The 26,904-nt window shown below is 36.8% G+C and overlaps 1 protein-coding gene across 3 annotated transcripts in view; it reads left to right on the top strand.

The window, feature by feature from the left end:
- LanB1 (laminin subunit beta-1) overlaps window positions 1-26,904 on the top strand; it is a 584,100-nt gene that overhangs the window by 308,061 nt on the left and 249,135 nt on the right. For all 3 annotated transcript variants that reach the window (XM_067141389.2, XM_067141390.2, XM_067141391.2), the window contains exon 9: window positions 25,657-25,888. In XM_067141389.2, the coding sequence (XP_066997490.2) occupies window positions 25,657-25,888 (232 nt within the window). The remainder of the gene's footprint in view (window positions 1-25,656; window positions 25,889-26,904) is intronic.

The following is a 26,904-nucleotide window of genomic DNA, read 5'->3' as shown; positions in this document are numbered from 1 at the left end:
TTGCGACATCTATTTCAACAGCAATAACCGCACATGCAGTATAGGATGTTTCACAACTAAAGCACCTTTACATTTTCATCAGATTACAATTTTGACATACAGAATTACAAAAATTAATTTTCAAATAATTCGTCAAGAAATTCTTCAAGTTAAAACGTCCCAAGTGTCTTTTCCTCATGCTTGCTGACATTAATTTAAATGATCAATTACATAAAATTTACATACAAAAAAAGTCACTGTTTGCATCTTGTAATGTTCATACTGTTAAACACATCTTGATGCTTCCTAATTTAAAAAAGATTACAAACATGTTCCAATTACATAAATATATTCCAGCAGAGTCCAGAATTATTTCTTCATTTCTCAAAATACAAAATAAACAAAAATAAAATTCTGTTGTCCTTTCTTGATGCAGTTCTGCTGTTCTTTCCTGATAATACACCTGCCACATCCTCCCCTCCATCAAACTCGAGCGAAGCTCGAGAAAAACAAAACAAAAATTCTTAAACCTTACTGAGGGGGTTGTGACCACACTACATCCGACACTTGACATCACAATACTTTCGTTCTCTTCAGGAATGTCTATACAGGCAAAAACAATTAGAGCATTGGTATCGCTGTCAAACGAAGGCGCTGACCGCGGCCGTTGTCAACGTCTCCATCCATATTGCAGTCCAACCATAGCTCTCTTACAGCCTCAGCACAGTCCACCAGCTTAGTGAACTGGCCCAAAACAGGCGAAGGTTATTGGCACAGCAATACCTACTGCCACCATCAGAACCACCTTCCCTTTCCACCATCAGATAGTAGTGGCCAATAGGTGCGTTGCAGGCTCCAAACAGATACCCCAGGTTGAACAGAGTCAGTGGTATTGCAGTCACCGGAACATAAACAGACGCAGCAGGAACTTGGAGCTGAAGAAATAAGACCTGAACTATCGATGACTTAAAGTTGAGTTTCGAGGGTGTCTTTTTTTTGGTAAAAATAAGAAGCCTCCTTAGGGAGGTTCCCTCTCATAGTTCTGGGGTACCCCAGCCCCCTTGGCATGTGCTATTTCAGAATTTAGGACAATTTAAAAGACTAAAAGGAAATCTGCCACCGAGCTCGATAGCTGCAGTTGCTTAAGTGCAACCAGTATTCGGGAGATAGTAGGTTCGAACCCCACTGTCGGCAGCCCTGAAAATGGTTTTCCGTGGTTTCCCATTTTCACACCAGGCAAATGCTGGGGCATGGCCGCTTCCCTCCCACTCTTAGCCCTTTCCTATCCCATTGTCACCTTAAGACCTATCTGTGCCGGTGCGACGTAAAGCAAATAGTAAAAAAAAAAAAAGGAAATCTGCCAGAGTTTACCCTAGTGCCAAAAACATTACAAAATTCCTAACTATGGCCATTAATAAAATTCTACTTTTACCCCAAAACACATTATATAAATTATACATAACATGGTCACAGCGACCATGCTTATTACAACTAATATTCTTAAATAACCTATAAAATTGCCAATGTATCCGGCCGGATCTTTACCCCCAAAAACAAAAAATTTATTTATAACTAAATCCCTTATAACTACTAAATTAAGTTACCGTGTGCATTCTTAATCACCCAACGTTAAGAAAAAAACAAGCAAATAAAAGGAAAAATTTAGAATGTTGCAAGGGAACTCAAAACAGGGCAATAAATACTTAATTACGTCAGCTTGCAACCATATTCAATGAATTGAGGTTAGTAAGTCGCTATTCATTTACTATATCATGTACTCATAAAATTTTAACACAGATATCTCACATTATGTATTACGTGTCACATCGTTCAAATTAAGGCGCAATTAATCCAAGAATACCAAATCGAAATAAGAAAATCTCAAGCGAAACGATGAAAATAATTCAAGAGTGCGCATACAGAATTCCAACTCGCTGATACAAGAAATAAAAAGGTACAAGTAGAATCTTCATACCAGAGATTACCAGGTAAACGCACAATGCACAAGACTACCAAGCTCATCTGTCCTCCGACACACGACAAACACCCAAGTACACACAAGGCACAAGTGCGACGATTCCTGAATCAGTGTAACCAACCAATGGAAAAAAGGCACGATAAGTACTCACAAAAGAAAAAGGACAGAACATCAAAACATGACCTCAAGTACACTTGAACTTATCACACAACAATGGGACTCTTAGGGCCAATATCGTACTCCCAGGAGAGGAATGGCCTCTCAGCACCTTAAGGCCTAAGTCTCAGTACACACACACACATGCCTTCCCAAGGCACCAAAGAAAAAACACAATTATTTACAAAATGGTAAGACAGATACGGCATGGCTACCCAAATTTTGAACCGTGCTCAGTCTAGAGAATCCCATACTTCTGCAAATTGAGTACATAAATTTTGAAGACGCGAACCCATAATGCAAGAAATTCTTAATATCGATAAAATCGAACAAGACAAAACAAGCAGGAAAATTAACTGACTAGCTTAGCTAAATCGCGATACCTTCAAAATTTCACTAGGGCCAAATTTAAAATAACAGAAATGAAAATCTTGACAGGACTCTATGAATTTAACCGACATTAATAGCTCAGCATACCGACACTGAAATGAATGTTTGCAGAAAATCTTCCTAGTAATCATTCTTACAATCACAAAGGACATTGTTCTCCATCTAGGCACCTAATACCAAGAAAAAGATTATGAGGAATCTCATATCAGATACACTAGGTTTCAAACATGTCACAAGCACAAGTGCAGATCCTAACCCGTCAAATTCGCCCAAAATGTGCCTCAGCCTCGCTGGTCTATGAATATGGTGAGCACGTTTCACCCTACAAGACTATCGCAGTGATGTAGTACCCTTCCTAAGAACTATAGGAACACACGGGTGAATAAATATACGTGACAAGGGAACAGACACTTACACGATGGAAAAGCACAAGACATACTAGGAAATTTTCGAATTTAAAAAATCGCCGGAAATGGTCCTCAAAATGAGTCCCATACCTACTCAGAAACGAACCCAAACACAGCAACAGACCAAAAACATCATATGACCAGAAATTTAAATACATACCGAGCTAAAACACGACACCAAAATAATTTTAAAAGATCACACATGTGGAATACTGCCAAATAAAACACCATAGGCAACAAGAAACAAAATTTTGAAAATACTTTGCTAAAATACGAGATTTGCGAACAGGAAAAACACTAGAAGAAATAGACTAAAATTACGAACTTTAACCTCAAAATTTACGAACAGAAAAACACCCGTAGAAATAGACAAAAATTTACGAACATTAACCTCAAAATTGTTGCCAAAAATTTACCAAAACAGAAATTACAGAAAAACTAACGAAACTCTGTGCTAAAATTTAACCAGAACACAATGATCACTCTGACACTTCACACTACAATTTACGTAGTCTGGAAGAAACACAATATTAAGACATGAGTAAATTTGTAAGATGGAAAATGCGCTTGCAGACTTGAGGTATAGGTCAGTAATCAGGTATCTCTTAACAGATAATCACATTAGCTGTTCAAAAGATAACATGCGGTGAGACAAGGAAGTACAATACTTAGCACGATTTTGCGATGTAGCTTAAAGCAACAAGTAATCCCACAGATGTTACGACCAAAACACATGTATCAAAAAAAAAACTTGACATAATCAAACAAATTGAAATTTATCAAAGAAGACTTTCGGAATGCGAACACAGCACACGAGATATGAAGATATAACTTTACTACAAAACACATGGTCAAGTGAAACCTTGCCACACAAGAAATTAAATTAACGAAACCAAAAACTTGTTACAAATAGTGACATACCATTTCCTCCAACCGTTAATTACAATGTGGAACACAGCAGCACAAACAGCACATCTTGGAACAAAAAACACGTGGTGAGATGAACTCGCGCAAGAATCATGAGAAATAAATAAATAGGAGTTAAGAATACACACGTAACACTTACAACCTCTATTCAAACTTAAGATTTAAAATTAATTTTTGAGAAGTTAGCCGAGAATGATCATTGTAAACCCTTTTTCTTTTCCATAACCACGCTCTGCTACCAATGTAGCGTTGTTTTCGAGCGCATACACAAAATAATAATAAATAGCAACATAAAATGTGAATAAGGAAATAGTAAAATGATGCAGTGGTGATGAAATACACATCAGAGCACGGAAATGTGACAGATAATTTTCAATACGCAAAATTAAATAATTTACAAGGGAACACTTATAGGCCTGAAAATGACAACAAAGAGAGGAGAGTGGAAGGTGCGGGGGCCCCTATGAGGTCCATGGGAACGTATGACGTTATGGGGGAGAAAAGACTTACAATAATCGCCTCAAAACTCATTATATGAACATAATCAAAACCAATATTACAAGAAACAAGATCATGACATAGCAACTGATACTTATGCACAAATGAAGGGTGTTTAAAAGACTTTAACAAAATACAGTTCCACGACACTGAATCAAGACATACTTAAGTAACTTAGAGAAAATTTGATTTAACATAACAGGGTGATGCTACATTACAATGTATAGTTTAAAACAAAAGTCAGTGATAGAACTGAAATTGCGTCAACGGGAACCTAGGGTAAACTTGGACACATTACATTTAAAACCTTGAAAATTACATTAAGCAAGGTAATACTGAAATACCAAAGAATTTAAATTAAATCAAACAAAACCAGGAAACATTGAGAATAACATTGAAACAACACTTACCAACAAAAATTGGAGTTCCCGAGGGAAGCCCTCGAGCTCGAGCGCTCGCTAGGGCGGTCGGGTGTCAATGACGCCGAGCACACGCATAATTTTTTTGAAGCCGGCTTAAGAACGGAAATAGCCTGACCACAATTAACCAATAAGAAACAATTACCACTAGGTTCCCTATCTTTTTGCCAATAGGAAATCTCGTTATTCTAGCGAATGAAATTGCATGACCATATATGGTCATATTAAGATAGCAACTCCTCGAGATTTCCTATTGCGACATCTATTTCAACAGCAATAACCGCACATGCGGTATAGGATGTTTCACAACTAAAGCACCTTTACATTTTCATCAGATTACAATTTTGACATGCAGAATTACAAAAATTAATTTTCAAATAATTCTTCAAGAAATTCTTCAAGTTAAAACGTCCCAAGTGTCTTTTCCTCATGCTTGCTGACATTAATTTAAATGATCAATTACATAAAATTTACATACAAAAAAAAATCACTGTTTGCATCTTGTAATGTTCATACTGTTAAACACATCTTGATGCTTCCTAATTTAAAAAAGATTACAAACATGTTTCAATTACATAAAAAATATTCCAGCAGAATCTAGAATTATTTCTTCATTTCTCAAAATACAAAATAAACAAAAATGAAATTCTGTTGTCCTTTCTTGATGCAATTCTGCTGTTCTTTCTTGATAATACACCTGCCACAAAAATAACGGTCCTCTTATCAGAGGTTGCTTAATGGCTTATAAGTTTGAAAATGTTTTGGTATAGTCTTTGGTAAAATGCAAATAAAGGCGATATGAAGATGTTACTGTTTGTTACAGACATGTATTCTGCTGGTTTCCAGTCAGAAATACTTGAATAATTACACTTATGTAGACTGCTGACACTTTTGTGTGGAGCTATGCATTGTTAATGATGTCAGTATGCAACTTTTGACATAGTCAAACTGGCAGAACTCACGAAGCAGAACTCACGAAGGTCTTCACTCACAAAAAGGACATTTCCATTTGACCAATTATTAATTTCAGGAAAAGCTCCACCTAAAAATTTCCTCAATTTATTCCAAGATTTCTAGCCAAACATAATATTTGGAACAAAACATCTGTAAAAAATTCTATAGTATTCTGTAATATTACTAAAATCCTCAAACTAAATCCCTTGCACACAGTGCACTCTTACGACATCACCAACATGCATGCAAATATCCCAGCAGCAGAAACCATAAATCTATTAAAAAATAAATAAAAAGAACAACTTAAGTAAACTTGAAATAGAGGAATTCTTAAATATTTTAAAGTTGGTATTAGATAATAACTTTTTCACCTTTAACAATAACATCTATGAACAGAAAGGATTGCCAGAGGGATCACCTACTTCAAGCATACTGGCAGAGATTTTCATTGACAATATAGAGAGCACATAAATACTCAATAACATTGGACCCGATATGTATATGATGTTCTCACTATAAAACACCACCAAATAATCTGCAGTAAAACTGTTTTAGATCAGCTTAACTGTGTAAGTCCACATATCAAATTCACACACGAACGAGAAGTTAATAAAACGATTAAAAAAACCCTATCAATTTTCTGGACCTCAAAATGACCAGAAACTATGATTCTCTTAAGTTTAATAATTATAGAAAGCCCACTTAGACAATCAATGTTATTAGAAAGGACTCTTTACACCCAGGCATATACAAAAAAGCTGCTTTCTACAACATGATTCACACAGCTATAAGTATCCCCCTTTCAGGTGAAGACTGCAAGAAAGAAATTAATCACATATAGTACAAAGGATTGCTATCAATATGGCTGTTATAATGAATGAAAACCTACAACCTGTTTTCCAGTCATTGACCAGGTCAGGGATGTAATGAATGAAACATATATAGGCTAGTAGTACGATGGGGTCGCCACTCCCAAAGTGATTTATTAATGACTGATAGATGCTATGAAATGAGAATGAAGAGTGTTGCTGGAATGAAAGATGACAGGGTAAACCGGAATACCCGGAGAGAAACCTGTCCCGCCTCCGCTTTGTTCAGCGCAAATCTCACATGGAGTGACTGTGATTTGAACCACGGCATCCAGCGGTGAGAGGCCGACGCGCTGCCGCCTGAGCCATGGAGGAATATGTTAACAAAATCATTAACAAAATAAAGATTAAGTCACTCACCACCCTGAATAAAGATTCAAAAGGGAGAAAGAGAGTATGTCACTTTTACATATAATAACACGCACCAAATCGCAAACATTTTAAAGAAATGTAATTTCATCATCACGTTCAAAACCAGCAACACAAATGCCAAGGCATTCTATAACATTAACACCTTTAATAATAATAATAATAACAACAACAACAACATCATCATCATCATTATCAACATACAGCAGTGGATGTACACATGAATGAATGCAACCACAAATTCTCTACCGTTAATCAAGACATGCCAACGTGGCGCGTCCCAGGTGGTGGATAGGGGGGTCCTAACCGGCTTGCCGGCGGACTTGAGGGAAATAAAATACCTCTCGCGGACCAAACACACAACCCCATGTGGGTGGGGGACGCCGACGAAGAATACACCCACGGTATCCCCTGCCTGTCGTAAGAGGCGACTAAAAGGGGCGACCAAGGGATGATTGTCTTGAAACCATGAAACTACTTGTGATTAGTACCACCACGTGGAGAGCATAATGGGTCGCTTTTACTTACGCGTAGTACCACTATATTAGGTACCAAATAGGTTTGTGATTAGTAGCACGCAGGAGCACCGTGCGGTTGGCTTTTGCAGTACCTGTGATTAGTACCACCATATGAGCAGGACCATGGGATGATAGCTACCATGGTTCTGCCTTGCCTGTGATTAGTACCCACTATATGAGGAACACCACGGGATAAGGGAAGGTCCCTGTGGTTAGTACTGTTATGTGATGAACACCATAGAGTTGCGTTGCCTGTAAATGGCGCCGCAAAGTGAGAAAACCATAGGTCTATATTATATGTCGAATTTCATAACCTCTGAGTAGTACAATAATGTGTGGAATACCGCAAGTCTCTGCTACTTTTGATTAGTACCACAATATGACAAATACCATGGTTCTACTTTCCTAGTGATCAGTACCGTTATGAGGGGCCCATAACTTGGATTTTGGACCCCCTTTAGACTGCAAGCATCTTCGTTTTAGTGTTAATTATAGCAGCAGTCCCTTGGTCAGTAATCCTATTCTTTTACATCAGTTTGTGTGAATGTAAAGCATTGCGGGTCGCATCCATTGATTGTTTTAAATTCATGTCCATCCATTCATTCTTCGTTCTCACGCTTTGAATTCTGGTCAGTGGAGAATTTTAGACTTTTAATTTGTCATTCCATTTCGTCTCATTTCGTACCATTAGGGGCCGATGACCTCAATGTTAGGCCCCTTTAAACAACAATCATCATCATCATCATCATCATCAATCAAGACATGAAAATCATTCAAATAGCCAATAAAAAGAAATACCTGAATATTTTTGAAAATATTCATATACACCTTGACCAAAAGCACAACCCTATGTAAAACCTTAATGAAACCACAGAAAGAAACAATGTATTATTTGAGGAATTGAAAAACATCAACAATTATTCACAGAGAAAAAAAATAAATAATAATAATAAAAAAATTGCAACAAACATCGAACAAACTACTTTCTCCACTACCGGGCGAGTTGGCCGTGCGCGTAGAGGCGCGCGGCTGTGAGCTTGCATCCGGGAGATAGTAGGTTCGAATCCCACTATCGGCAGCCCTGAAGATGGTTTTCCGTGGTTTCCCATTTTCACACCAGGCAAATGCTGGGGCTGTACCTTAATTAAGGCCACGGCCGCTTCCTTCCAACTCCTAGGCCTTTCCTATCCCATCGTCGCCATAAGACCTATCTGTGTCGGTGCGACGTAAAGCCCCTAGCAAAAAAAAAAAACAAAAAAAAAACTTTCTCCACTCTCTTTGCTCCAACTTCGCCTTCACCTGCACTTCTCCTCGACAGTAACAATTCAAGGCAACACTCGCTCAGACGACCACCTCACCTGACAATATCAACATCAGGGCTGTAAGAGAGGACATTTTGACAACTTAATAATGAAGACATTCATGAGTCCCCCCCACTCCCCGTGTAACTCTATGTCAAGAGGTTCTATATTGGCAACACTGACATTGTACAGCTCCACACACAAGTGTCAGCAGTCTAAATAAGTGTAATTATTCCAGCATTTCAAACTGGCATCCACCACAATACATGCCGGTAACAAAGAGTGGGGTCTTCATATCGCTTTTATTTGCATTTTACCAAAGACTATACATCAAGCAATGTCTTATAGGACTTTTATTTTAATATGATATTGTGTGTGTTTTTAATGCACAAGTTTTAACATGTATCTTTGTAAATAATGAATCACTTTTAAAGTGACCAATCAATTTTGTTTTTAGCTAAAGATGGCTCAAATAAGAGCTGAAACATGTCCTAGAAGTGTAAAATGAACTGATAATATAATTATTATGACAAGTATTAAATAAGTGGATCAAATCAATACATTCTCTTAAATAATTTAATCTTATTAACATTACATATCAATATGGAACCAAAGTAAAAATTCATTAGTTATAAAATTGTATAGAGCATTTATCAAGAAAGGTTTAGGTTTATGAAATATTAATCTGTTATGAAAGGAAGCTGAGTAGCAGCAAATTTAATGCAGGAAGTTGAAGAAGAAACTGCTATCGTAGCAATTTCTTGAATTATGCTGCCTAAAACATCAACAAGACCCCAGATGTCTGTTAAAGAATTGTTGAGCGTACAGACCTCTACAAACAATGTAATACATTTGATATATACCTAACAGTAAAAGATAAACCTTACTAAGCATTTTTATGTTATAGTATTCCGTAAAGAATTATCTTAAAAATTAGAAACCATATTTTGAAATTAATTACATAATCCTTCATTATCAATTCCTCTTTTCCAGCAGACACCGGGCGGGGGCAAATATGGTTCCTCTCCACTTCGTCCTGTCTCTCCACCATTCCTCATTCAACTCAATGAACTGTTTAGGCAAAGAAATCATAATTTAAATTCGTGACAAATTTGGAAGTGAGGCACATCCTTTTCACTGTGAACTATACTTGTGTTTAATAATTTCAAAGAGAGAACTTATTGTTAGATAATATCTCCTTCTGAATCAGTTGTTGCCAGGTAACTTGTCCTATACTGTGCTTCACAGAGTCCATTCATCTTAATCTTGATCTCCCTTATCCTCTCTTCCCTCTCATCCATCTTTCCAGTGCTTGTTCTGGCAGTCTTTCTTCTTTCATCTGCTTGACATGTCCAAACCACCTCTGTCTATTTTGTTCCAGTTTGTCAGTTTTTGCAAATTTAGCTCTTTGTGTATGTCTTCATTTCTCACTCCATCCCTCCTTGTCTTCTGTACCATACTCCTCAGGAATTTCATTTCAGCTGGCTGTACTCTACTCTCATCTTTCTGAATCATTGTCCAGTTTTCTGCTGCATATATCATTATAGGTAAATAATATCCCTGATACATTACTTCTTTAGCCTTCATGGTTATATCTTTATTCCATATTAATCTCTATATCTGGGGGTAGAAGGCACTCCCCAGTTGTATCATTCTACTAATTTCCATATTCAGTCCTCCATTTTCTGTCAGTTCACTTCCCAAGTATTTGAAGTGTTCTGTTTCTACTTCCTTGTCTCCAATTTTGATAGCTCCTTTACCTTTTATACTTCCTCTCCTCATCACTACTATCTCGCTCTTCTCCACATTGATCCTCATTCCTCATTGTTCAATCCTTCTATTCAGCACATTGATATGTTGTTGTACCTCTTCCCTCATCTTCTTGCCGGATCGCAATATCATCCACAAACATCATTACATGCATTCTTTTGTCTCTATAATCTTCCCTTCCTGCTTTTATGATGTCATCCATCACCGTTATGAACAAAAAGCTGACAACACACTCCCTTGTTTAGCACATTGTCAATTCCAATCCAATCTCTTCTAACCACTGTTGTCTTCATACAGCTGTAACAGTTATCATGTATTGCTTTTATCATTGTTATTAGTTCCTTGCCAATGCCCCTGTGTTTCAGGCTTTTGCAAACTTTTGATCTGTGGATGCTGTCTTTTCTTAATCTATAAAATCTATAATCTATAAAAGTCATTACTATATCCTTTCCATACTCCCAGCTCTTTTCCATGATCTGTCTCAGAATGAAAAGGGGTTCTACTGTTGACCTTATAATTGAGTTTCCACCTTTTCTCTAATTCTTCTTTTCACTATCCTTCCCATTATCTTGGCAACATGGGAGAGGACAGTGATTCCTCGATAGTTACTGCACATCTTCATATCTCCTTTCTTGAATATTGGTATTATAACCCCCTTTTTCCAATCCTCGGGCACTTTTTCCTCTCTCCATACACACTTTAGTATTCTGCAAGTCCAGTGGAGTTCTGCTGGTCTTGCAGCCTTAATAATTCCTATGCCTACTTCATCCATTTTCACAGCTTTTCAGTCTCCATCTTTTTTACTGCCAATTCCACCTCTGTCATTGTAATGTCTAATTTCTTCTTTGTTACCTGGATACCTTCTCCACGTCTGGTTTCTCACGTTCAGCAGTTCACTGAAATTTTCTTTCCATCTGTTCATTATCTCTTCTGGTTTTGTCAGTATTACCCCTCCTTTATTCTTCACAAATTCTGTATTCACCTTTTCATTCATACAGTTTCTTATTTCCAAATAATATTTTCTTCCCACAGTTCAAATTCTCCTTTACATCCTTGGTGAATATTTCCCAATTTTTCTCTTGTTACTAATTTTTTGTAAACTCTTTTCACTTCCATGTATCTGGCTCTACTCTCTAATCTTTTGTGTTTTCCATTAACGAGCTCGATAGCTGCAGTCGCTTAAGTGCGGCCAGTATCTAGTATTTGGGAGATAGTGGGTTCGAACCCCACTGTCGGCAGTCCTGAAGATGGTATTCTTTGGTTTCCCATTTTCAATTTCTAGCCCTTTCCTGTTCCATCATCGCCATAAGACCTATCTCTGTCGGTGCGACGTAAATCCACTTGTGTTTTCCATTCCTTCCCAAGTTTTCTTCCTTCCCTTTACTTTATAATTCACTCTATCATTCCACCATGTTGATTCTTTCTCTTTTACCTTTCCTGATGTTCTGCTACGTTTTCTCTGCACAGCTTTCAAATGCACCCTTAAAATAATTTATCCCTCTTTAACACAACTAATATGTGTCTGTGGTATCAGTGTTTGTAGTTCTTTCCTGAACTCTACCTTAACCTCATTTTCCTTCAATCTCCAGATCCTAATCTTTCTTTCTCTTTTCTCTGCTAGTTTTGTGACCTTGCCTACTTTCAACTTTGTTATCACTGCTCTATAGTCATCCCCCAAAAGCTTCCTCAGACATAGCTGTAACATCCATAAGATCTTACAGATGTATTTTTTCCAATATTGCATAATCAATCAGTGATTTTGTTCTTCTGTCTCTCCATCCATACCTGGTAATCTTCTGGCTATTTTTTTAAACCATTTTTTTCTTTTTAAACCATGTTTTTCCTCTTATATGTTGGTTCCTCTGGCAGAAGTCCATTAACATATCCCTTGCTTGATTCTAGTTCCACATGGCCCCAGAATTTCCTCTCTTACCAGTCTCTCTCTTCCCAATTGTGCATTCAGATTTCCCATTATCATTACTTCCTTGTCTTCTACGTATTTCTCCATTTCTTCAAGGAATTGTTCTACATTCTTGTCTTTATTTCCAGTTTGTGGAGTGCATACTTGGAACAGATCTTGTATTCCTGTCTCAGAATGTATCCTTGTTATGATCATTCTGTCATTGATTTTATTCACTTCCTCCACATATTCCAGGACATCCCTTCTGATGATCATTCCTACTCCATTCATTGCATCCTGTCCTGTAAAACAGCCTGTACCCTTCCTGCAGTTTTCTTTCCCCTCTTCCTTTCCATTTTGTCTGCCTGCATAGCATAATGGTTAGCACTATTAGCTGCCGTTCTCTGGGGCCTGGGTTCAATTCCTGGTACTGTCAGAAATTTACGAATGGTAGGAGGGCTGGTATGTGGTTTAAATGGTACATGCAGCTCACTTTGATCTGAGGTGTGCCGGAAAAGAGCTCCAATATCTTGGGACGAGGACACAAATTTGCTTTACTTTCAATTTTGTTTCACTAAGATCAAGGATGGCTATGTTCTTCTCTTTCATGAACTATCAGTTCTTCATTCTTGTCTGTCAGGGTTAGGATTTGGCTGTCCCAATTGGGATATATATATATTCTAACTGTCTTACTGATCCAGTCTGCGATGGTAATGGAGTAGACTGTACAGCCAGCAACTCTGCTCAGAGTGTCGGGCGACGAGATATAACTCAACCCCCTAAGAGGACCAACAGATTCGGGTGGATGAGCTCTCTTAGGTGGGGTGATGGTCCCCTCATTGTAGGAAATGAGACTGGAACCCATCAAGCAGCGTCCGTCCCCAGGTTAGGGGCGGCTGCAGAAGACGTCTGCACTCCCATGTTAGGAGCGCCCTCATCTAAAATGCCTTTGGGAGTGGCGAGCCCATCATATTAACAGCCTGAAAATGGATGCAAATATGATGCAGCCTCGGAGAAAATTTATAATATTTATCAAAATAAAATGTATAATGGTATATAGCCTACCTATCTGTAAAAGATAGGCCTCAATAAGAGTTTTTATGCAATAATATGCAGTAATGGGGAAAAGTACAAAATAAAAGGAATTGGCCTGAATTACAGTTACCTGAGTATTAGTTTACTTAATTACAATTATATTTTTAACAAGTAATTTGTAAAAATTACAATTGCAATTATTCTGCAGAATGCCATTCTTTAGGAAATAACTTTTTTTCACATGGGACTGAAATTTGCAAGAATTTTTTTTTTAATTTTGTGTTTTTCTAAGATAGAGAAATTAATTGGATATCATTACTAAGTGAGATTAAACATGATAGCTTACAACTTTCAAAATAATTGCTCCCAAGCGAAGTTTGCATTTCACACCCAGGTTTTCATTATTTTGAGGGCCAACTAATTCAAAATGTTTATTCAAATAAAGAACTCCTTAATTCTTTTGCTTTCACATGTTTGTTCCTGTTCTGTTATCGAATACGAGCAAAATGATAAAGTCTTTGTACATGTATACCTAAATCTCAGCCATTAACCACAAGAAGCTCCGAGTAAATGAATGTTGTTACATGTTATAAATTTCATATTGGTCTGTGTTGGAATTTTAATATGTAAAAAACTCAACTAACAAGTTTAAAAATTCCACCTTTCAACCACTTTAATAATCTTTGATTATTCTTACATTAAAAGAATTTTAATTTGTTTAACCCTTGTCTAGTCGCGTGAAAATTATTACGTTACTAGTCGCGCATGGAGGTAACCTCCGGGGTTAAAAATGTGCGTCATTTTCGTCCTTTGAGATGTTGTTTTGGCATGTTTGTTTGCAGTATTCTTCGGTATAAATAAAAGAAACACATTTAAGTACTTGTAGGTTATTTTTACACAGTTTGTTTGATCTAAAGGCAGAATACTGTAGACCTTAACTATGTCGAATGATCTTATGATATTAAATTCATGAGACTCGCCATTACCTACGACGATCACATCATATGAAATATGAAATAATATTTTTCTAAAATAAGTTTAGAAGAACAAAACTACTAGGTCATTGACATCCAAAATAAAAAATGATGCACTAAAATATATGGTAATTTAATCGCACACGGAGGGAACATCCAGGTGATGTCATTCGTCACAACAATGATCCCACACTCGCACACAGGATGCACAATCGCGCCGAAATGCTAACAGGATGAGTTCAGTTGAACGAGGAGAAAGGTATAAGGATGGGGAGACCTGCAGTTCAACTGGGAAGTTCAGTACCGTGCAAAATGTAATCGGCCCGGAGAAAATCTCCGTGAGCGACTAATTAAAGGTTAAAAACAATACGGGGACATCACCCGACTAGACAAATTCGAATACCTGGGTGAGATCATCATGAAAAATGGACTGGACAAAGAAGTACTTCAGGAACGAGTATGCAAACTGGAAATAGCCTACCAAACATCCCGCACAATCTACAACAAAAAATTCCTTTCCCAAAACACCAAGATACGTCACTATGAAACAGTTCTGAAGCCAGTAGTTCTATATGCAGCCGAAACCCTATCTCTAAATGCCAACAAAGGACTCCTTGAAGAACTGGAGAAAAAAAAAGAGCTCAAAATTTTGAGACGAATCTTGGGATCAAAGTACAGAAATGGAATCCATCAAAAGATGATGCTTCTTGCTTGTTGTTTAAAGGGGCCTAACATCGAAGGTCATCGGCCCTCCATCAAAAGAGATCCAACGAGGAAGTCTGCAGCAAAATATATAAAATTACTGACACAATCCGAAAAAGACGGGCATGATTTTACGGTCATCTGAAAAGAATGGATGGAAGAAAATTAACTAAAGAGATCTTTCACTTTTTTGATTCAAACCCCAAAACCACAATTTCCTGGTGTAGAAATACCAAAGAAGACCTGCAAATGTTACATATCTCAGCTGAAGACGCCCTTAACAGAGATCACTTCTGCAAGAAAATATTGACGAACGGGCTAAACCGAGACGAGCAACTGAAGAGAAGACACGGTGCCCCTTGGGCAAAGGAGCGCAAGCAGGCCCACTTACAAAGAATAAGGGAAATTTGGGCTCTAAAGAAGGCCATGTTCAGTGTCAAATGCAACAAGACTTAATGTGGTCCTAGATGGCCCCAGTGAATTATATATACAGAGATGCCAACTTTCAAGAAAGGCAATTCGTAATGCAGCCGCTAAGGTACCGGGGGGGGGGGGGGCGGTCGTAGATTATCTTTTTTCTGAGATCTTACTAACTTGCATATCATTGAAAGCTTGTAGTTCCTGTTTGGTAAACGTACAATGGTGATATGCTTTTTCTTTTGATATCATGTGGATCCTCTGCACTAACAGAGAACTGTTCGGAGTTCATATTAGCGCGGAATTCAGTCTTGTTCTTTCTCATCATGCGCATCTGAAAAATCGCGGCTACACACACTTCAAAACATGCGTGAATTAGATTTTGAGGAACGCAGTAAACAGGCCATTCTTTCGAGTATTCCTTCCTAAATTTTTTGAACTATTTTTGGTTTATTACTAGCGTCACTAGTCACGGTTAGGTAATCATACGTATTTTCCTGAACAAAAAATCGCTTCATTATTTCAAACCTTTCGCATTTCGTAACACACGATTACCATATATCCTAGAAGAGCAATATATGTAAATTTGGCAACTGAATCGCAATAAATACTTCTTCAACAGTCACGCACACAATATTCACAATTAAACGGAGCTTGTCATCACTTTGCCGCCAAACCAAAGACAAAAGAACTCGCATATTTGCATGGAAGTCTGATCATGTGACGAACAAAGACAACAACTCTGCAAGATATACCAGTTCACAGGTGCCTATATTTCCGGTACTGGAAGCACACACTGCGTTCGGCGCGTGAAAATTCGAAATATTCTTAATCCAGGGACAGGAAAGGGGTATAAATGATTACTGAGAAATCCGGAAATAATATTCTGAGAATTCAAGCTGTAATGGCATTCCTTGTGTATCTTTTTGACCACTTCATACACTTAGATTTAAAAATCAACTAAAATCATAATTTGAGGTGTGTGATTCGTAAAGGCGTAATTGCGATGGGTAATTCGTAATTATTACGATTGAATCGTAATACTTGGCATCTCTGTATATAAAACAGTACATGTTCTGTTTTCTTTTGAAAAAAATTTCTGCTGGGTTCATAGTTGAAGACTAAAATGCACACAAAGTACAGGTTTCATAGATACACACAGGTAACAACACATTGTTAAGAACATTTTGTCCTAATCATGGAAAAGGCTTAAAAAACTATGAGTCTTTGAGTCTTGTAGCATGTGACATATCTTGTTCGTAAAGGCTCAAGAATGAAGAATTCCAGCTATATACAATCATTCAGGAAAAGAGTGTTTAGCAGGTCACTTGCTGTGAGTGGAAAGGGAAAATTTCTTACTTCGGACAAAATGGATCAGTTGTGTTTGAATTAAACAAGGAACTCCATGTGCAGTTGTTGTATCCAAACCTGGAAATTGGAGAGTATAACTAAGTATCTGAAAACAGCGAGACAAACTAATTGTTATATGAGGTGAATGGTTAAGATTACTCACCCTGTATCACCTCCCATAGCTGACTCACTCCTGATTACCTGCTGCACTCACAGTTACCTTCCTTCTAGTATTATATCTGTGTGTGCCAGTGGGGCCTGCTTGCGTGGTAGAAGGAGGGGAAGTAACGGAGGAAGGAGGAAGCGGTGGCGAAGGACTCCATCAAGGAGGGAGAAAAATTCTTCCTTCCGTAAAATATTTTGCTATTAACGTTAAATAAATTTAATAAGTGAGGAATTGATTTTAAAAAAAGATTCCTATTATCTGAATAGTCATTCAGATTATGTATGTTATTATAAAACTGATCAAGAAAGATGTGCAGGTTCTCCGTTATGTTTAAGAGGTATCCTTTCTTCATTCTCTTTATGACATTCAAATCTTCTTCTGTGGAAGTAAATGTATGTTCTGTCTGTACCATGTGGGTACTCACAGTGGAGAATTTGACGTATGCTGGCATGTGCATGCTCCATGTATTTGGTTGCAAGGCCTTGTCCTGTCTGTCCGATGTACGAGGCCTCGCAATGAACACAGTTAAGCCTTATACACCTGAGGCTGTGTAGTTGTCTTTCTTCAAGTTAACGCTATTGTGATTGAAAAAATGTTGGCATTGGTATTGTGGGTGGAATATGCCACCTGAATGTTTCTTTTCTCAAACAATTTAGCTACCTGTGTAATTTTAGGATTATTAAATGAAAAACAGCAAAAGCAGATTTGTTTACACTTGTCGGGGTTTAATTTTGAAAAAAACATCCTTTTTACTTTCCTTAAAATTTTGTTGATGAAACCTGAATCAAAACCATTAAATTTGGATGTTGCTTATATATTTCAGTTCTTTGAAACATTAGTCATGAAAAAGGGGTAATTTGAGAGCATGATATACAAAACTATAGTAAGCCGCTTTCTTGTGGCGGTTGGCTGTAAATATAATAATAATAATAATAATAATAATAATAATAATAATAATAATAATAATAATAATAATAATAATAATAATAGTAATAATAATAATAATAATACGTGTGAATATGTCAATTTCCTATGGACTTCATAGACAAACTTCTGCTTCTCTCTTATAACTGTGACATCTAAGAAATTTACGGAATTGTTCATTGCATCTTTGACACTGAACTCTACCTTTCTATGGCGTGTCGGAGAACATCGGAGCTATTATTCCTTCTCCGATCATTGATGATGAACATGTCATCAACATATCTTAACCAGTCCTCCAGGCCGTGCACTTGTCCATTAAATTTTGTATGTTCCAAGAAGTCTAAGAAAAAGAAAATTGCCAAAATCCCGGAGGCCAGAACCTCCATAAGGAAGACCCATCTGTGATTACATGTAAAATATTTGTTACTTAAGACAAAGTTTAAAATGTTGATGTAACTTACTATTTCTAATTTGCTTAAGTGACCTTCTCACTCACAATAGCATTAACTTACATAAAGACAAGTATACAGACTACATTTTAACTTTGACCAAAGATTTTTGAAATTATTTCTGGAGAGTCTCTAACATGAAAACACAGTAAGATTACGTCCTATTCCAATGAATCACAACAATTTTAGTGATCACTGTAACTTATGTGTATTTTTAAGTAATCAATATCGTTTTTGGACAATCTAGTCTATCGTGGCTACTTTATGTTTGACACTTTTCTAGTGAATATTGTTTTCACATAATGAACAAATAGTATGAAAATAATTGTTTATGTGCAATGTTCGATGTTATAAAAGCTTTTTAATCATGTAACTGTTTTATCAATTGTATCGGCTGAAGGAGTCCCACAATAGGTACGAAGCATGTACCATAAAACGAGCAATTTATAAATGTTAATAATGTAGTAGTAGTAGTAGTAGTAGTATATTTTATGAATCTGAGTGGTATTGAATAAGATAAAACCAAAATAATTTCCTTTCAAGGTTTTTTATGTCAATGATGTCAATAGGGAACAATGAATATGTGATTTATAAACTGCTAGATGAAAGCAGTAATCTTTTCTCAGAGGAGAAAGAAGGTGCAGGCATGAATAGGTGGATGTAAAAAAGTCGAAAGATTAATTTAAAACTTTAAAATTGGCAGTTTTATTTCTTTTCTTAACCTTTCCCTTCATTTTCTTTTCACATCTAAATACCTTGCCAAGTAATTAACAATTATTTACAAAATTTAGCTCGTAAGCTTGAAGAACACTTCTAAAGAGTTCTAAAATAATCGGATAATAAATTTACAGGCTGAGCTTGAAGCTCCTAATTACAATTTCTCAGAATCTGGGGATGGCTAAGTGACTTTCATTGGTCAGAGTTTCTAATGACCTCCATTCAATCTAGATTATTCAAGTTCTCTTTTTTTTTTTTTGCTTTACGTCGCACCGACACAGATAGGTCTTATGGCGACGATGGGGCAGGAAAGGGCTAGGAGTGGGAAGGAAGCGGCCGTGGCCTTAATTAAGGTACAGCTCCAGCATTTGCCTGGTGTGAAAATGGGAAACCACGGAAAACCATTTTCAGGGCTGCCGACAGTTCTCTATCTGTTTGCAAGATCATTAGTAGGGAACGAGAAGAGCCATCAGAAGATATTTCACCCAGCTAGTTTTATCTTTTAAAATATGCACCGATGATTTCCTGCAATGTGGAATGATCATTTTCAACCTACAGGAGAACTTTATCAGATCAGCACCAAAACATCACAATAGAAAATGTGGAGAAGTGCTTGGTGAGACACTGCACATCATGGTAAAGAAGTCACCATACTATTTGTGTTAGTTAATAGGGGTTTAAAGACAGATTCTATATTAACTTTATTTAGTAACATTTATTTGTTTCAATTTTCAGGGTATGAGGGTAACATGAAATTAGCTTCAGTTCACTGTGTAATATACTCTCTGATTTACAGTGCTTAACATTATTTTGAATATCTGAAGTATTTTGACAATGCCTTTAATTTGATTATTCAATACTGTCAAAATGAGAAAATTGTAAATTATATAAATTATCTAAAGCAACAACATGACTTTGTCATAAAATATGGACGTATTTAAAGCAGTTTTACTGTCTTACCATTAGTCATAATAAAAGGAATATATGAATATTGTTTGTAATTTTACGGTCTTACTAAGCAATAAGAAACAAGTCCTAACCCATCTCAGCTTAATAGAATTCTAATTAAATTTGGTCTAATAATCAAGAATATTATTGATAATACAAATATTAATACCAAAATAATAAATCGATTGATAGTTAAATCACCATGTATATATTCATCTCTCGTTTATTAGTAAGACGGTTAGTTGATAGCCATTATTACACATTTTATGAATATTAGAATTTAATAACATATTTCACTGATTTACTACATTTATATCTACGTATTTTGCACTTTGATATTAAATAAAAGTCTGGACCCTATTGATAAGTATACCAGCCAAGGTGTTCAATCGCATTTTGGAGGGGGGTGATCAGTGGTTGAGAGTAAGTTGGATGAATACCAGTGTGGTTTCTGACCACAGAGGAGCTGGAAAAATGCTATGAGAAGAGTAGACAGTTGAGTTTCTTGCTTCGTAGATCTAGAGTAGGCATATGACAGAGTACTGAGGGAAAAGACGTTAGCAATACTGATGGATTATGGGATTAAAGGTAGATTATTCAAAGCAATCAAAGGCATTTATGTTGAAAATTGGGCTGCAGTGAGAAATGATGGTAAAATGAATTCATGGTTCAAAGTACAAGGATTAGACAAGCTGTAATTTTTCACCTTGTTGTTCATAGTTTACATGGATCATATACTGAAAGAAATTTAATATCTTGGAACTTGAAATTAAGTGCAATGAGTATGAGTATGATATTAAATCTAGCCAAGACTAAAGTGATGTCAGTAGGGAAGAAAAATAAGAGAATTGAATGTCAGACTGGGAATAGCTACAGAACTGGAATTGTATTGGATTTGTATTCTGCCAAGATGGTAGCATAGTAAGAAAGATTGAAATAAGGTGTAGCAAAGCTAATACAGTGAGCTCGCAGTTGTGATCAACAGTATTCTGTAAGAAAGAAGTCGGCTCCCTGACAAAATAATCTTTACACCAGTCTGTTTTCAGACCATATTTGCTTTATGGGAGGAAATCTGGGTGGACTCAGGATATCCTCCTTAAGAAGTAATAGGCATGAATGTAGTGAGAATTATCACTGGTACAAATGGGTGGGAACAATGGCAGGAGGGTACTTGGAATGAGGAGATAAGTGCTAAGTTAGGAATAAACTTGATTGATAAAGCTGTATGCATAAACCAGCTTCAGTTTGGGTTCATATATGGCAAATGGCAGTGGGTAGGTTACCTTAATGGTCTTGGTTGTGGAGTGTAAGAGAAGTAGAGGGAGATCCAAGATGATGGTGGTTAGATTCATTTTCTGATTATTTAAAAATGAAAGGTATGGAACTAAACAAGGCCACAGAGCTAGTTACACATAGAGGATTGTGGAGGTGTTTAATATATTCACAGAGGCTTGCTGTGCTGAATGCTGAAAGGCATAACTGTCTATAATGAATATGTATATATGTTATGTATATATGTTATGCATGTATGTATGTATGTATGTATGTATGTATGTATGTATGTATGTATGTATGTATGTATGTATGTATGTATTCACCTATTTACTTGGATACAGGACATAAATACACAGACAATAACAAGTATCAAAATTCTTTACATGTTCCTTATGGGAGGGAGATTAGATAGATAGGTATACACACGTACTCTGTCATAAAGCACCAACATTCTCAAAGTCACAGTTTAAATCACACACATTATTCGACTACATCATACTAAACTGCCTTTCTAACTGTAATATTTAATTTAAAAAAATCCGTTTCCTGAACATAAAGTCTGCCTGACTAACAAAACATAAAAAAACCCAATATTTTCAAGTTTTACATGCATTTTCACATGGAAATGACATTGATCATTTCATATATAATGTATATTTGAATAACAAATAGATGGAAAGTCATCATGATCTTTTATGAACTTCTTACAGCTGTATTCATCCATCTGTTGCTAGTTTCTCCACACTAGATGTTATTATGATTATACCCTACAGTGCCCGATTACTCGGGCCATGCATTGCCCCCACAAATATCTTCTTAGTGGAATCGCTACATCTCTAGTCAAGTTTATGATAATATCAATGTTTTTAACTATAATAAATGTATGGCATTGTATGAAGCCTTTTGTTTTGTTTTTATGTTTGTCCTTGTCTCCTCTTCCTGTTACTCCCACTTCCCACACCAACCCTCATTGTGTTTATCCTAACTTTGTTTTTATACGGAGATCATTCCATAAGTCATGGGAACTATGGCATAGCATGCGAACTTGTGGCATCACCATAATCGCAATAAATACATTCGAAAGACAGCGGCAAATAGTGCAGATATCAACCAACCGATTGCGACCACATGCGTGGATGGCTCGGTACCAGCACCTGAAACATTCAGTTTGAGCTTGGTCATGCTACAAGATGGATGTAAGCAGAGTGGAACAGCGAGCATACATGAAAATTGCCTTTCTCGCTGGCAGAAATGCTACTCAGTGTCATGCGGAACTACGAGCAGCTGTGGGTGATCAGGCATTGCCATATCGAACAGTTGCATGTTGGGTGAAGACTTTCCAACATGGATGCGCAGCAACGACATTTTCGCAGCTTTCCGTGGCTGTAATTGAACAGTGTTTAACAGAGGGCTGACATTGGACTGTGCAGGAATTACACAAGGCAGGGTAGCTCGGGCAGTAGAGCGCTGGCCTTCTGATCTCGAAGTTGGTGGGTTCAATCTTGGCTTTGTCTGGTGGTATATGAAAGTGTTCAAATACACCAGCCTCATGTTGGTAGATTTACTGGAATGTAAAATAACTCCTATGGGATAAAAATTCCAGCACTTTAATGTCTCTGAAAACTGTAAAAGTAGTTAGTGGGATGTAAAACAACAACAACAACAGCAACAACAACAACAGTGTTATTGTGGATCACAGAGGAGAAGGAGGGTGCAGTCATGAATGGGTGGATGTACAAAAATTGGAAAATCAGAAGATTGATTTAAAACTTTAAAATTGGCAGTTTTATTTATTTTCTTATCCTTTCCCTTAGTTTTCTTTTCAAATCTTAATACCTTGCCAAGTAATTAACAATTAGTTACAAAATTTAGCTCGTGAGCTTGGAAAACACTTTTAAAGAGGTCTAAAATAATCAGGTAATAAATTTACAGGCTGAGCTTGAAGCTCCTAATTACAATTTTTACCTGAGCAGTACTGCTCCTTTAAATCAATAGTGTAGGAGATGGCTCTCCCAGTTGCTTTTACATCAACAGAAAGAGCATTATTGCTCTACAAATTTACAGTTAGGAATCTATTTTCGAAAATTCACACTTTCCAGGCCTGTCAAAGGCACAACCTACATCTAACAAAATCAAACAGTATTCACTGTTTAAGAGGCTCAACAGTGTGATATCTTTAACATGAAAAGAATGAAATAGAATTTAACAGGGGTAACAAGTACCCATTGTACATGGCCTTTCATAAAAACAAAAGGTTACAGTTTACTGGCCCAAAAACCAAAAAGGTGAGGAGGCGAACACTTGCGCTCCTTAATTTGCATTAAATAGGCTAAGCCTATACTGCAGAGGTGACTAGATGGAGATAAATATTTAGGTTACAGAAATTACAAGATAGAAAATGGTTACAAAATCATAGTCACCTCAAAATCAAGTTGAGAGACAATACACCTCACTCTCTATTCTCTGATTTTGGTTAAGTTCTTTTGGCTTGATTTAAATTTTCATATAAAGCTTGAAATTTACATTTTAGAAAATAAAGTGACATTACTAAAGATTTGAAACCTTCCCTTTGAGCTAGCTTTGTAAAACTATCAGATTTTAAACTGGATTTGCCATCACCTTCAGCTGGTGGACCTCCCAAAGACGACGAAGGTGGCTGCCGCCTCTGTTACGAACACATACTTAGACTGGAGCGATCACAAAGACATCATGGCCCACCAGCTCTCTGCTTTTATAGCAGAGAGGAAGGTTCTAGAAAACTCTGGGCTAAGGCCCTGACACACCCCCAATTTTCATTGGATAATCAAATAAATACCAGAAAGTTTTGATTGGCAGAAAAATAAATGCACAAAATTTTTAATTGGCCAACATCTTAAGTTGGCAGGAAAAAAATAGAAGTTTTGTAAACTTTAGCACACCAAAAACAAGGTATAAACAATTCACTTTAGGAAAATTTTTACATACAAAATTACTCTTGAATTTTAATAGCTTATCTTCAGCCCAGAGGGCACGACATAAATTTATAGTAGCGACATCCGTTGTGAAATGTTCACACTTCTTGTACTAGTTGTTGCAAGGTTTATATTTTAGATGACCTTCTCCAAGGCACTTAATTTAAATGCGTGGGGCGGGTGTACCTTCGGTACAATTATTATTATTATTATTATTATTATTATTATTATTATTATTATTATTATTATTATTATTATTATTATTATTATTATTATTATTATTATTATTATCTTCCCACATCAACTGTCATTGTGTTTATCCTATTATATGTTCCTATTCACATTCCTGTCTTTCTGTATTTGTTACATAATTTAAGTCTGGTTCCATGGCTAAATGTTTAGCATGCTGGCCTTTGGTCACAGGGGTCCCGGGTTCAATTCTTTAATTGATTATCTTAAGATGTGCATAAATATTAAATTCTTCACATACTATATAAAAATACATAATATTACTAAGAATATGTAAAACGAAACACAGGTATAACCATATCAGAACCACAATTCGCTGACATTTTTCATCTTCAGTTGTCTACAAGTAGCCGGGCTGAATGTCTCAGATGGTTGAGGCGCCTGCCTTCTGACCCCAACTTGGCAGGTTCGATCCAGGCTCAGTTCAGTGGTATTTGAAGGGGTTCAAAAACATCAGCCTCGTGTTGGTAGATTTATGGGCATATAAAAGAACTCCTGCAGGACTAAATTCTGGCACCTCGGCCTCTTTGAAAACTGTGAAAGTACGGTAGTTAATGGGACGGAAAGCCAATAACATTTTTATTATATTGTCTACAAGAAAAGGCATGGAATATGTAATTACATAAGAATCTGGTTCCTAATCATCACTTGTTAGTGGCACAGTGATGTAAGGCCATACTCTGTAAAGTTCCAAATCTGCCAGGTTTCTTCTACCATAGTAGTTAGATTTTTTTCCCAAAGTGTAGTAACTGTGGACCAAATGTTTATTTTTAGTGTTTTATGCTGGTATTAATGAATACATTTCATATATACTGTTCTATGGATATGAGTCACTTTGGAGACAAATCATTCAATTACATGACTTCTATGGATGACTGGTATATCTCTATATCATGTTAACTACTTCTTTCTGATGAACAGTGAAATTTTTATTTTTTTGTTATACAGAACATGTTTTTTGTACATGTTTTGATTTGTCTGCTTATGATGTATACTGAATTTATCTTCATTTTTGTCCATAGATCATTACTGATATATTGATCACAATATTTTAAAATTTGCAGGAGAAGTACTACTATGCAATTGATCACATGGTAGTTCGTGGTTCATGTTCATGTTATGGCCATGCATCTCGATGTTTACCCTTGCCTGGTGTTCAACCACGACCAGATATGGTACATGGTCGATGTGAATGCACACATAACACGAAAGGACTTAACTGTGAGGAATGTGAAGATTTTTATAATGATCTACCGTGGAAACCTGCCTTTGGCAAGCAAACAAATGCTTGTAAAAGTAAGTTAACTCCATTTTACTTCTTGTTTGACACTTTATGAAGGAGATTGCCTACTGCTCTTGACTAATACTTTATTCCATTAAATCTTGAGATTGTTTATGAATTGATTTTTTTAATGATACAATCTTGTATGAATGAGCAAGAGTTTTGACTGGCTGTGTTGTGGTTTAACCAAGGAGTAGGAATTGAGGACTGACAATGAATTCTGAGAATCCCTGGAAGTAATCCTCAGCTTCATTGTAAATGGTTATCATTCGTGCTAGGAACTAAAACAAAACACTAGTGAATACAATTGATGTATTTCATGCCAGTAGATCAGGCATGGTGAAACTGTAGTCGTGTGCTGAGTCACCATATAACTAGATAATGCAATGTACATTGCATCTATCCAGAGGGGAGGAAACCTGAAGGGAAGTAAAGCAGTAGTCTTGACTCATTATCCTTATGGCAAATACACTGAAGGGCTGCAGAAGAGAAAGATTAGTAGAAGGAGGATATTCATCATCCAAGAAAGAAACCTGGGACATATGAGCACAAATTTGTCTTCAGACCTTACTTGTGATGACAGTATTTCAAAATCATGAATTACATCATTTTAAAAAGCAAACCCCAAACCCCATGGCACTACAGCCCTTGAAAAGCCTTGGCCTACCAAGCGACCGCTGCTCAGCCTGAAGGCCTGCAGATGATGTGTCATGTGATCAGCATGACAAATCCTCTCGGCCGTTATTCTTGGCCTTCTAGACCGGGGCCGCTATCTCACTGTCAGTTAGCTCCTCAATTCTAATCACGTAGGCTGAGTTAATGTCGAATTAGCCCTCAGGTGCAGGTAAACATCCCTCATCTGGCCGGGAATTGGACCCGGGGCCTCCGGGTAAGGAACAGGCATGCTACCCCTACACCACGGGGCTGGCCATTATATCATTTACTGCCAGTTATAATTCATCAGAAAAGTGTTTGTTTGTCATTTATGATCTGCATTTGGTATTCACTGTTTTCATTCTTGAAAATAATT

This window comes from Anabrus simplex, chromosome 2 (genome assembly GCF_040414725.1).
Source record: "Anabrus simplex isolate iqAnaSimp1 chromosome 2, ASM4041472v1, whole genome shotgun sequence".
Lineage (NCBI taxonomy): Eukaryota > Metazoa > Arthropoda > Insecta > Orthoptera > Tettigoniidae > Anabrus > Anabrus simplex.
The sequence above is the reverse complement of the archived record's forward strand: the minus strand, read 5'-3'. Positions and strand labels throughout refer to the sequence as shown.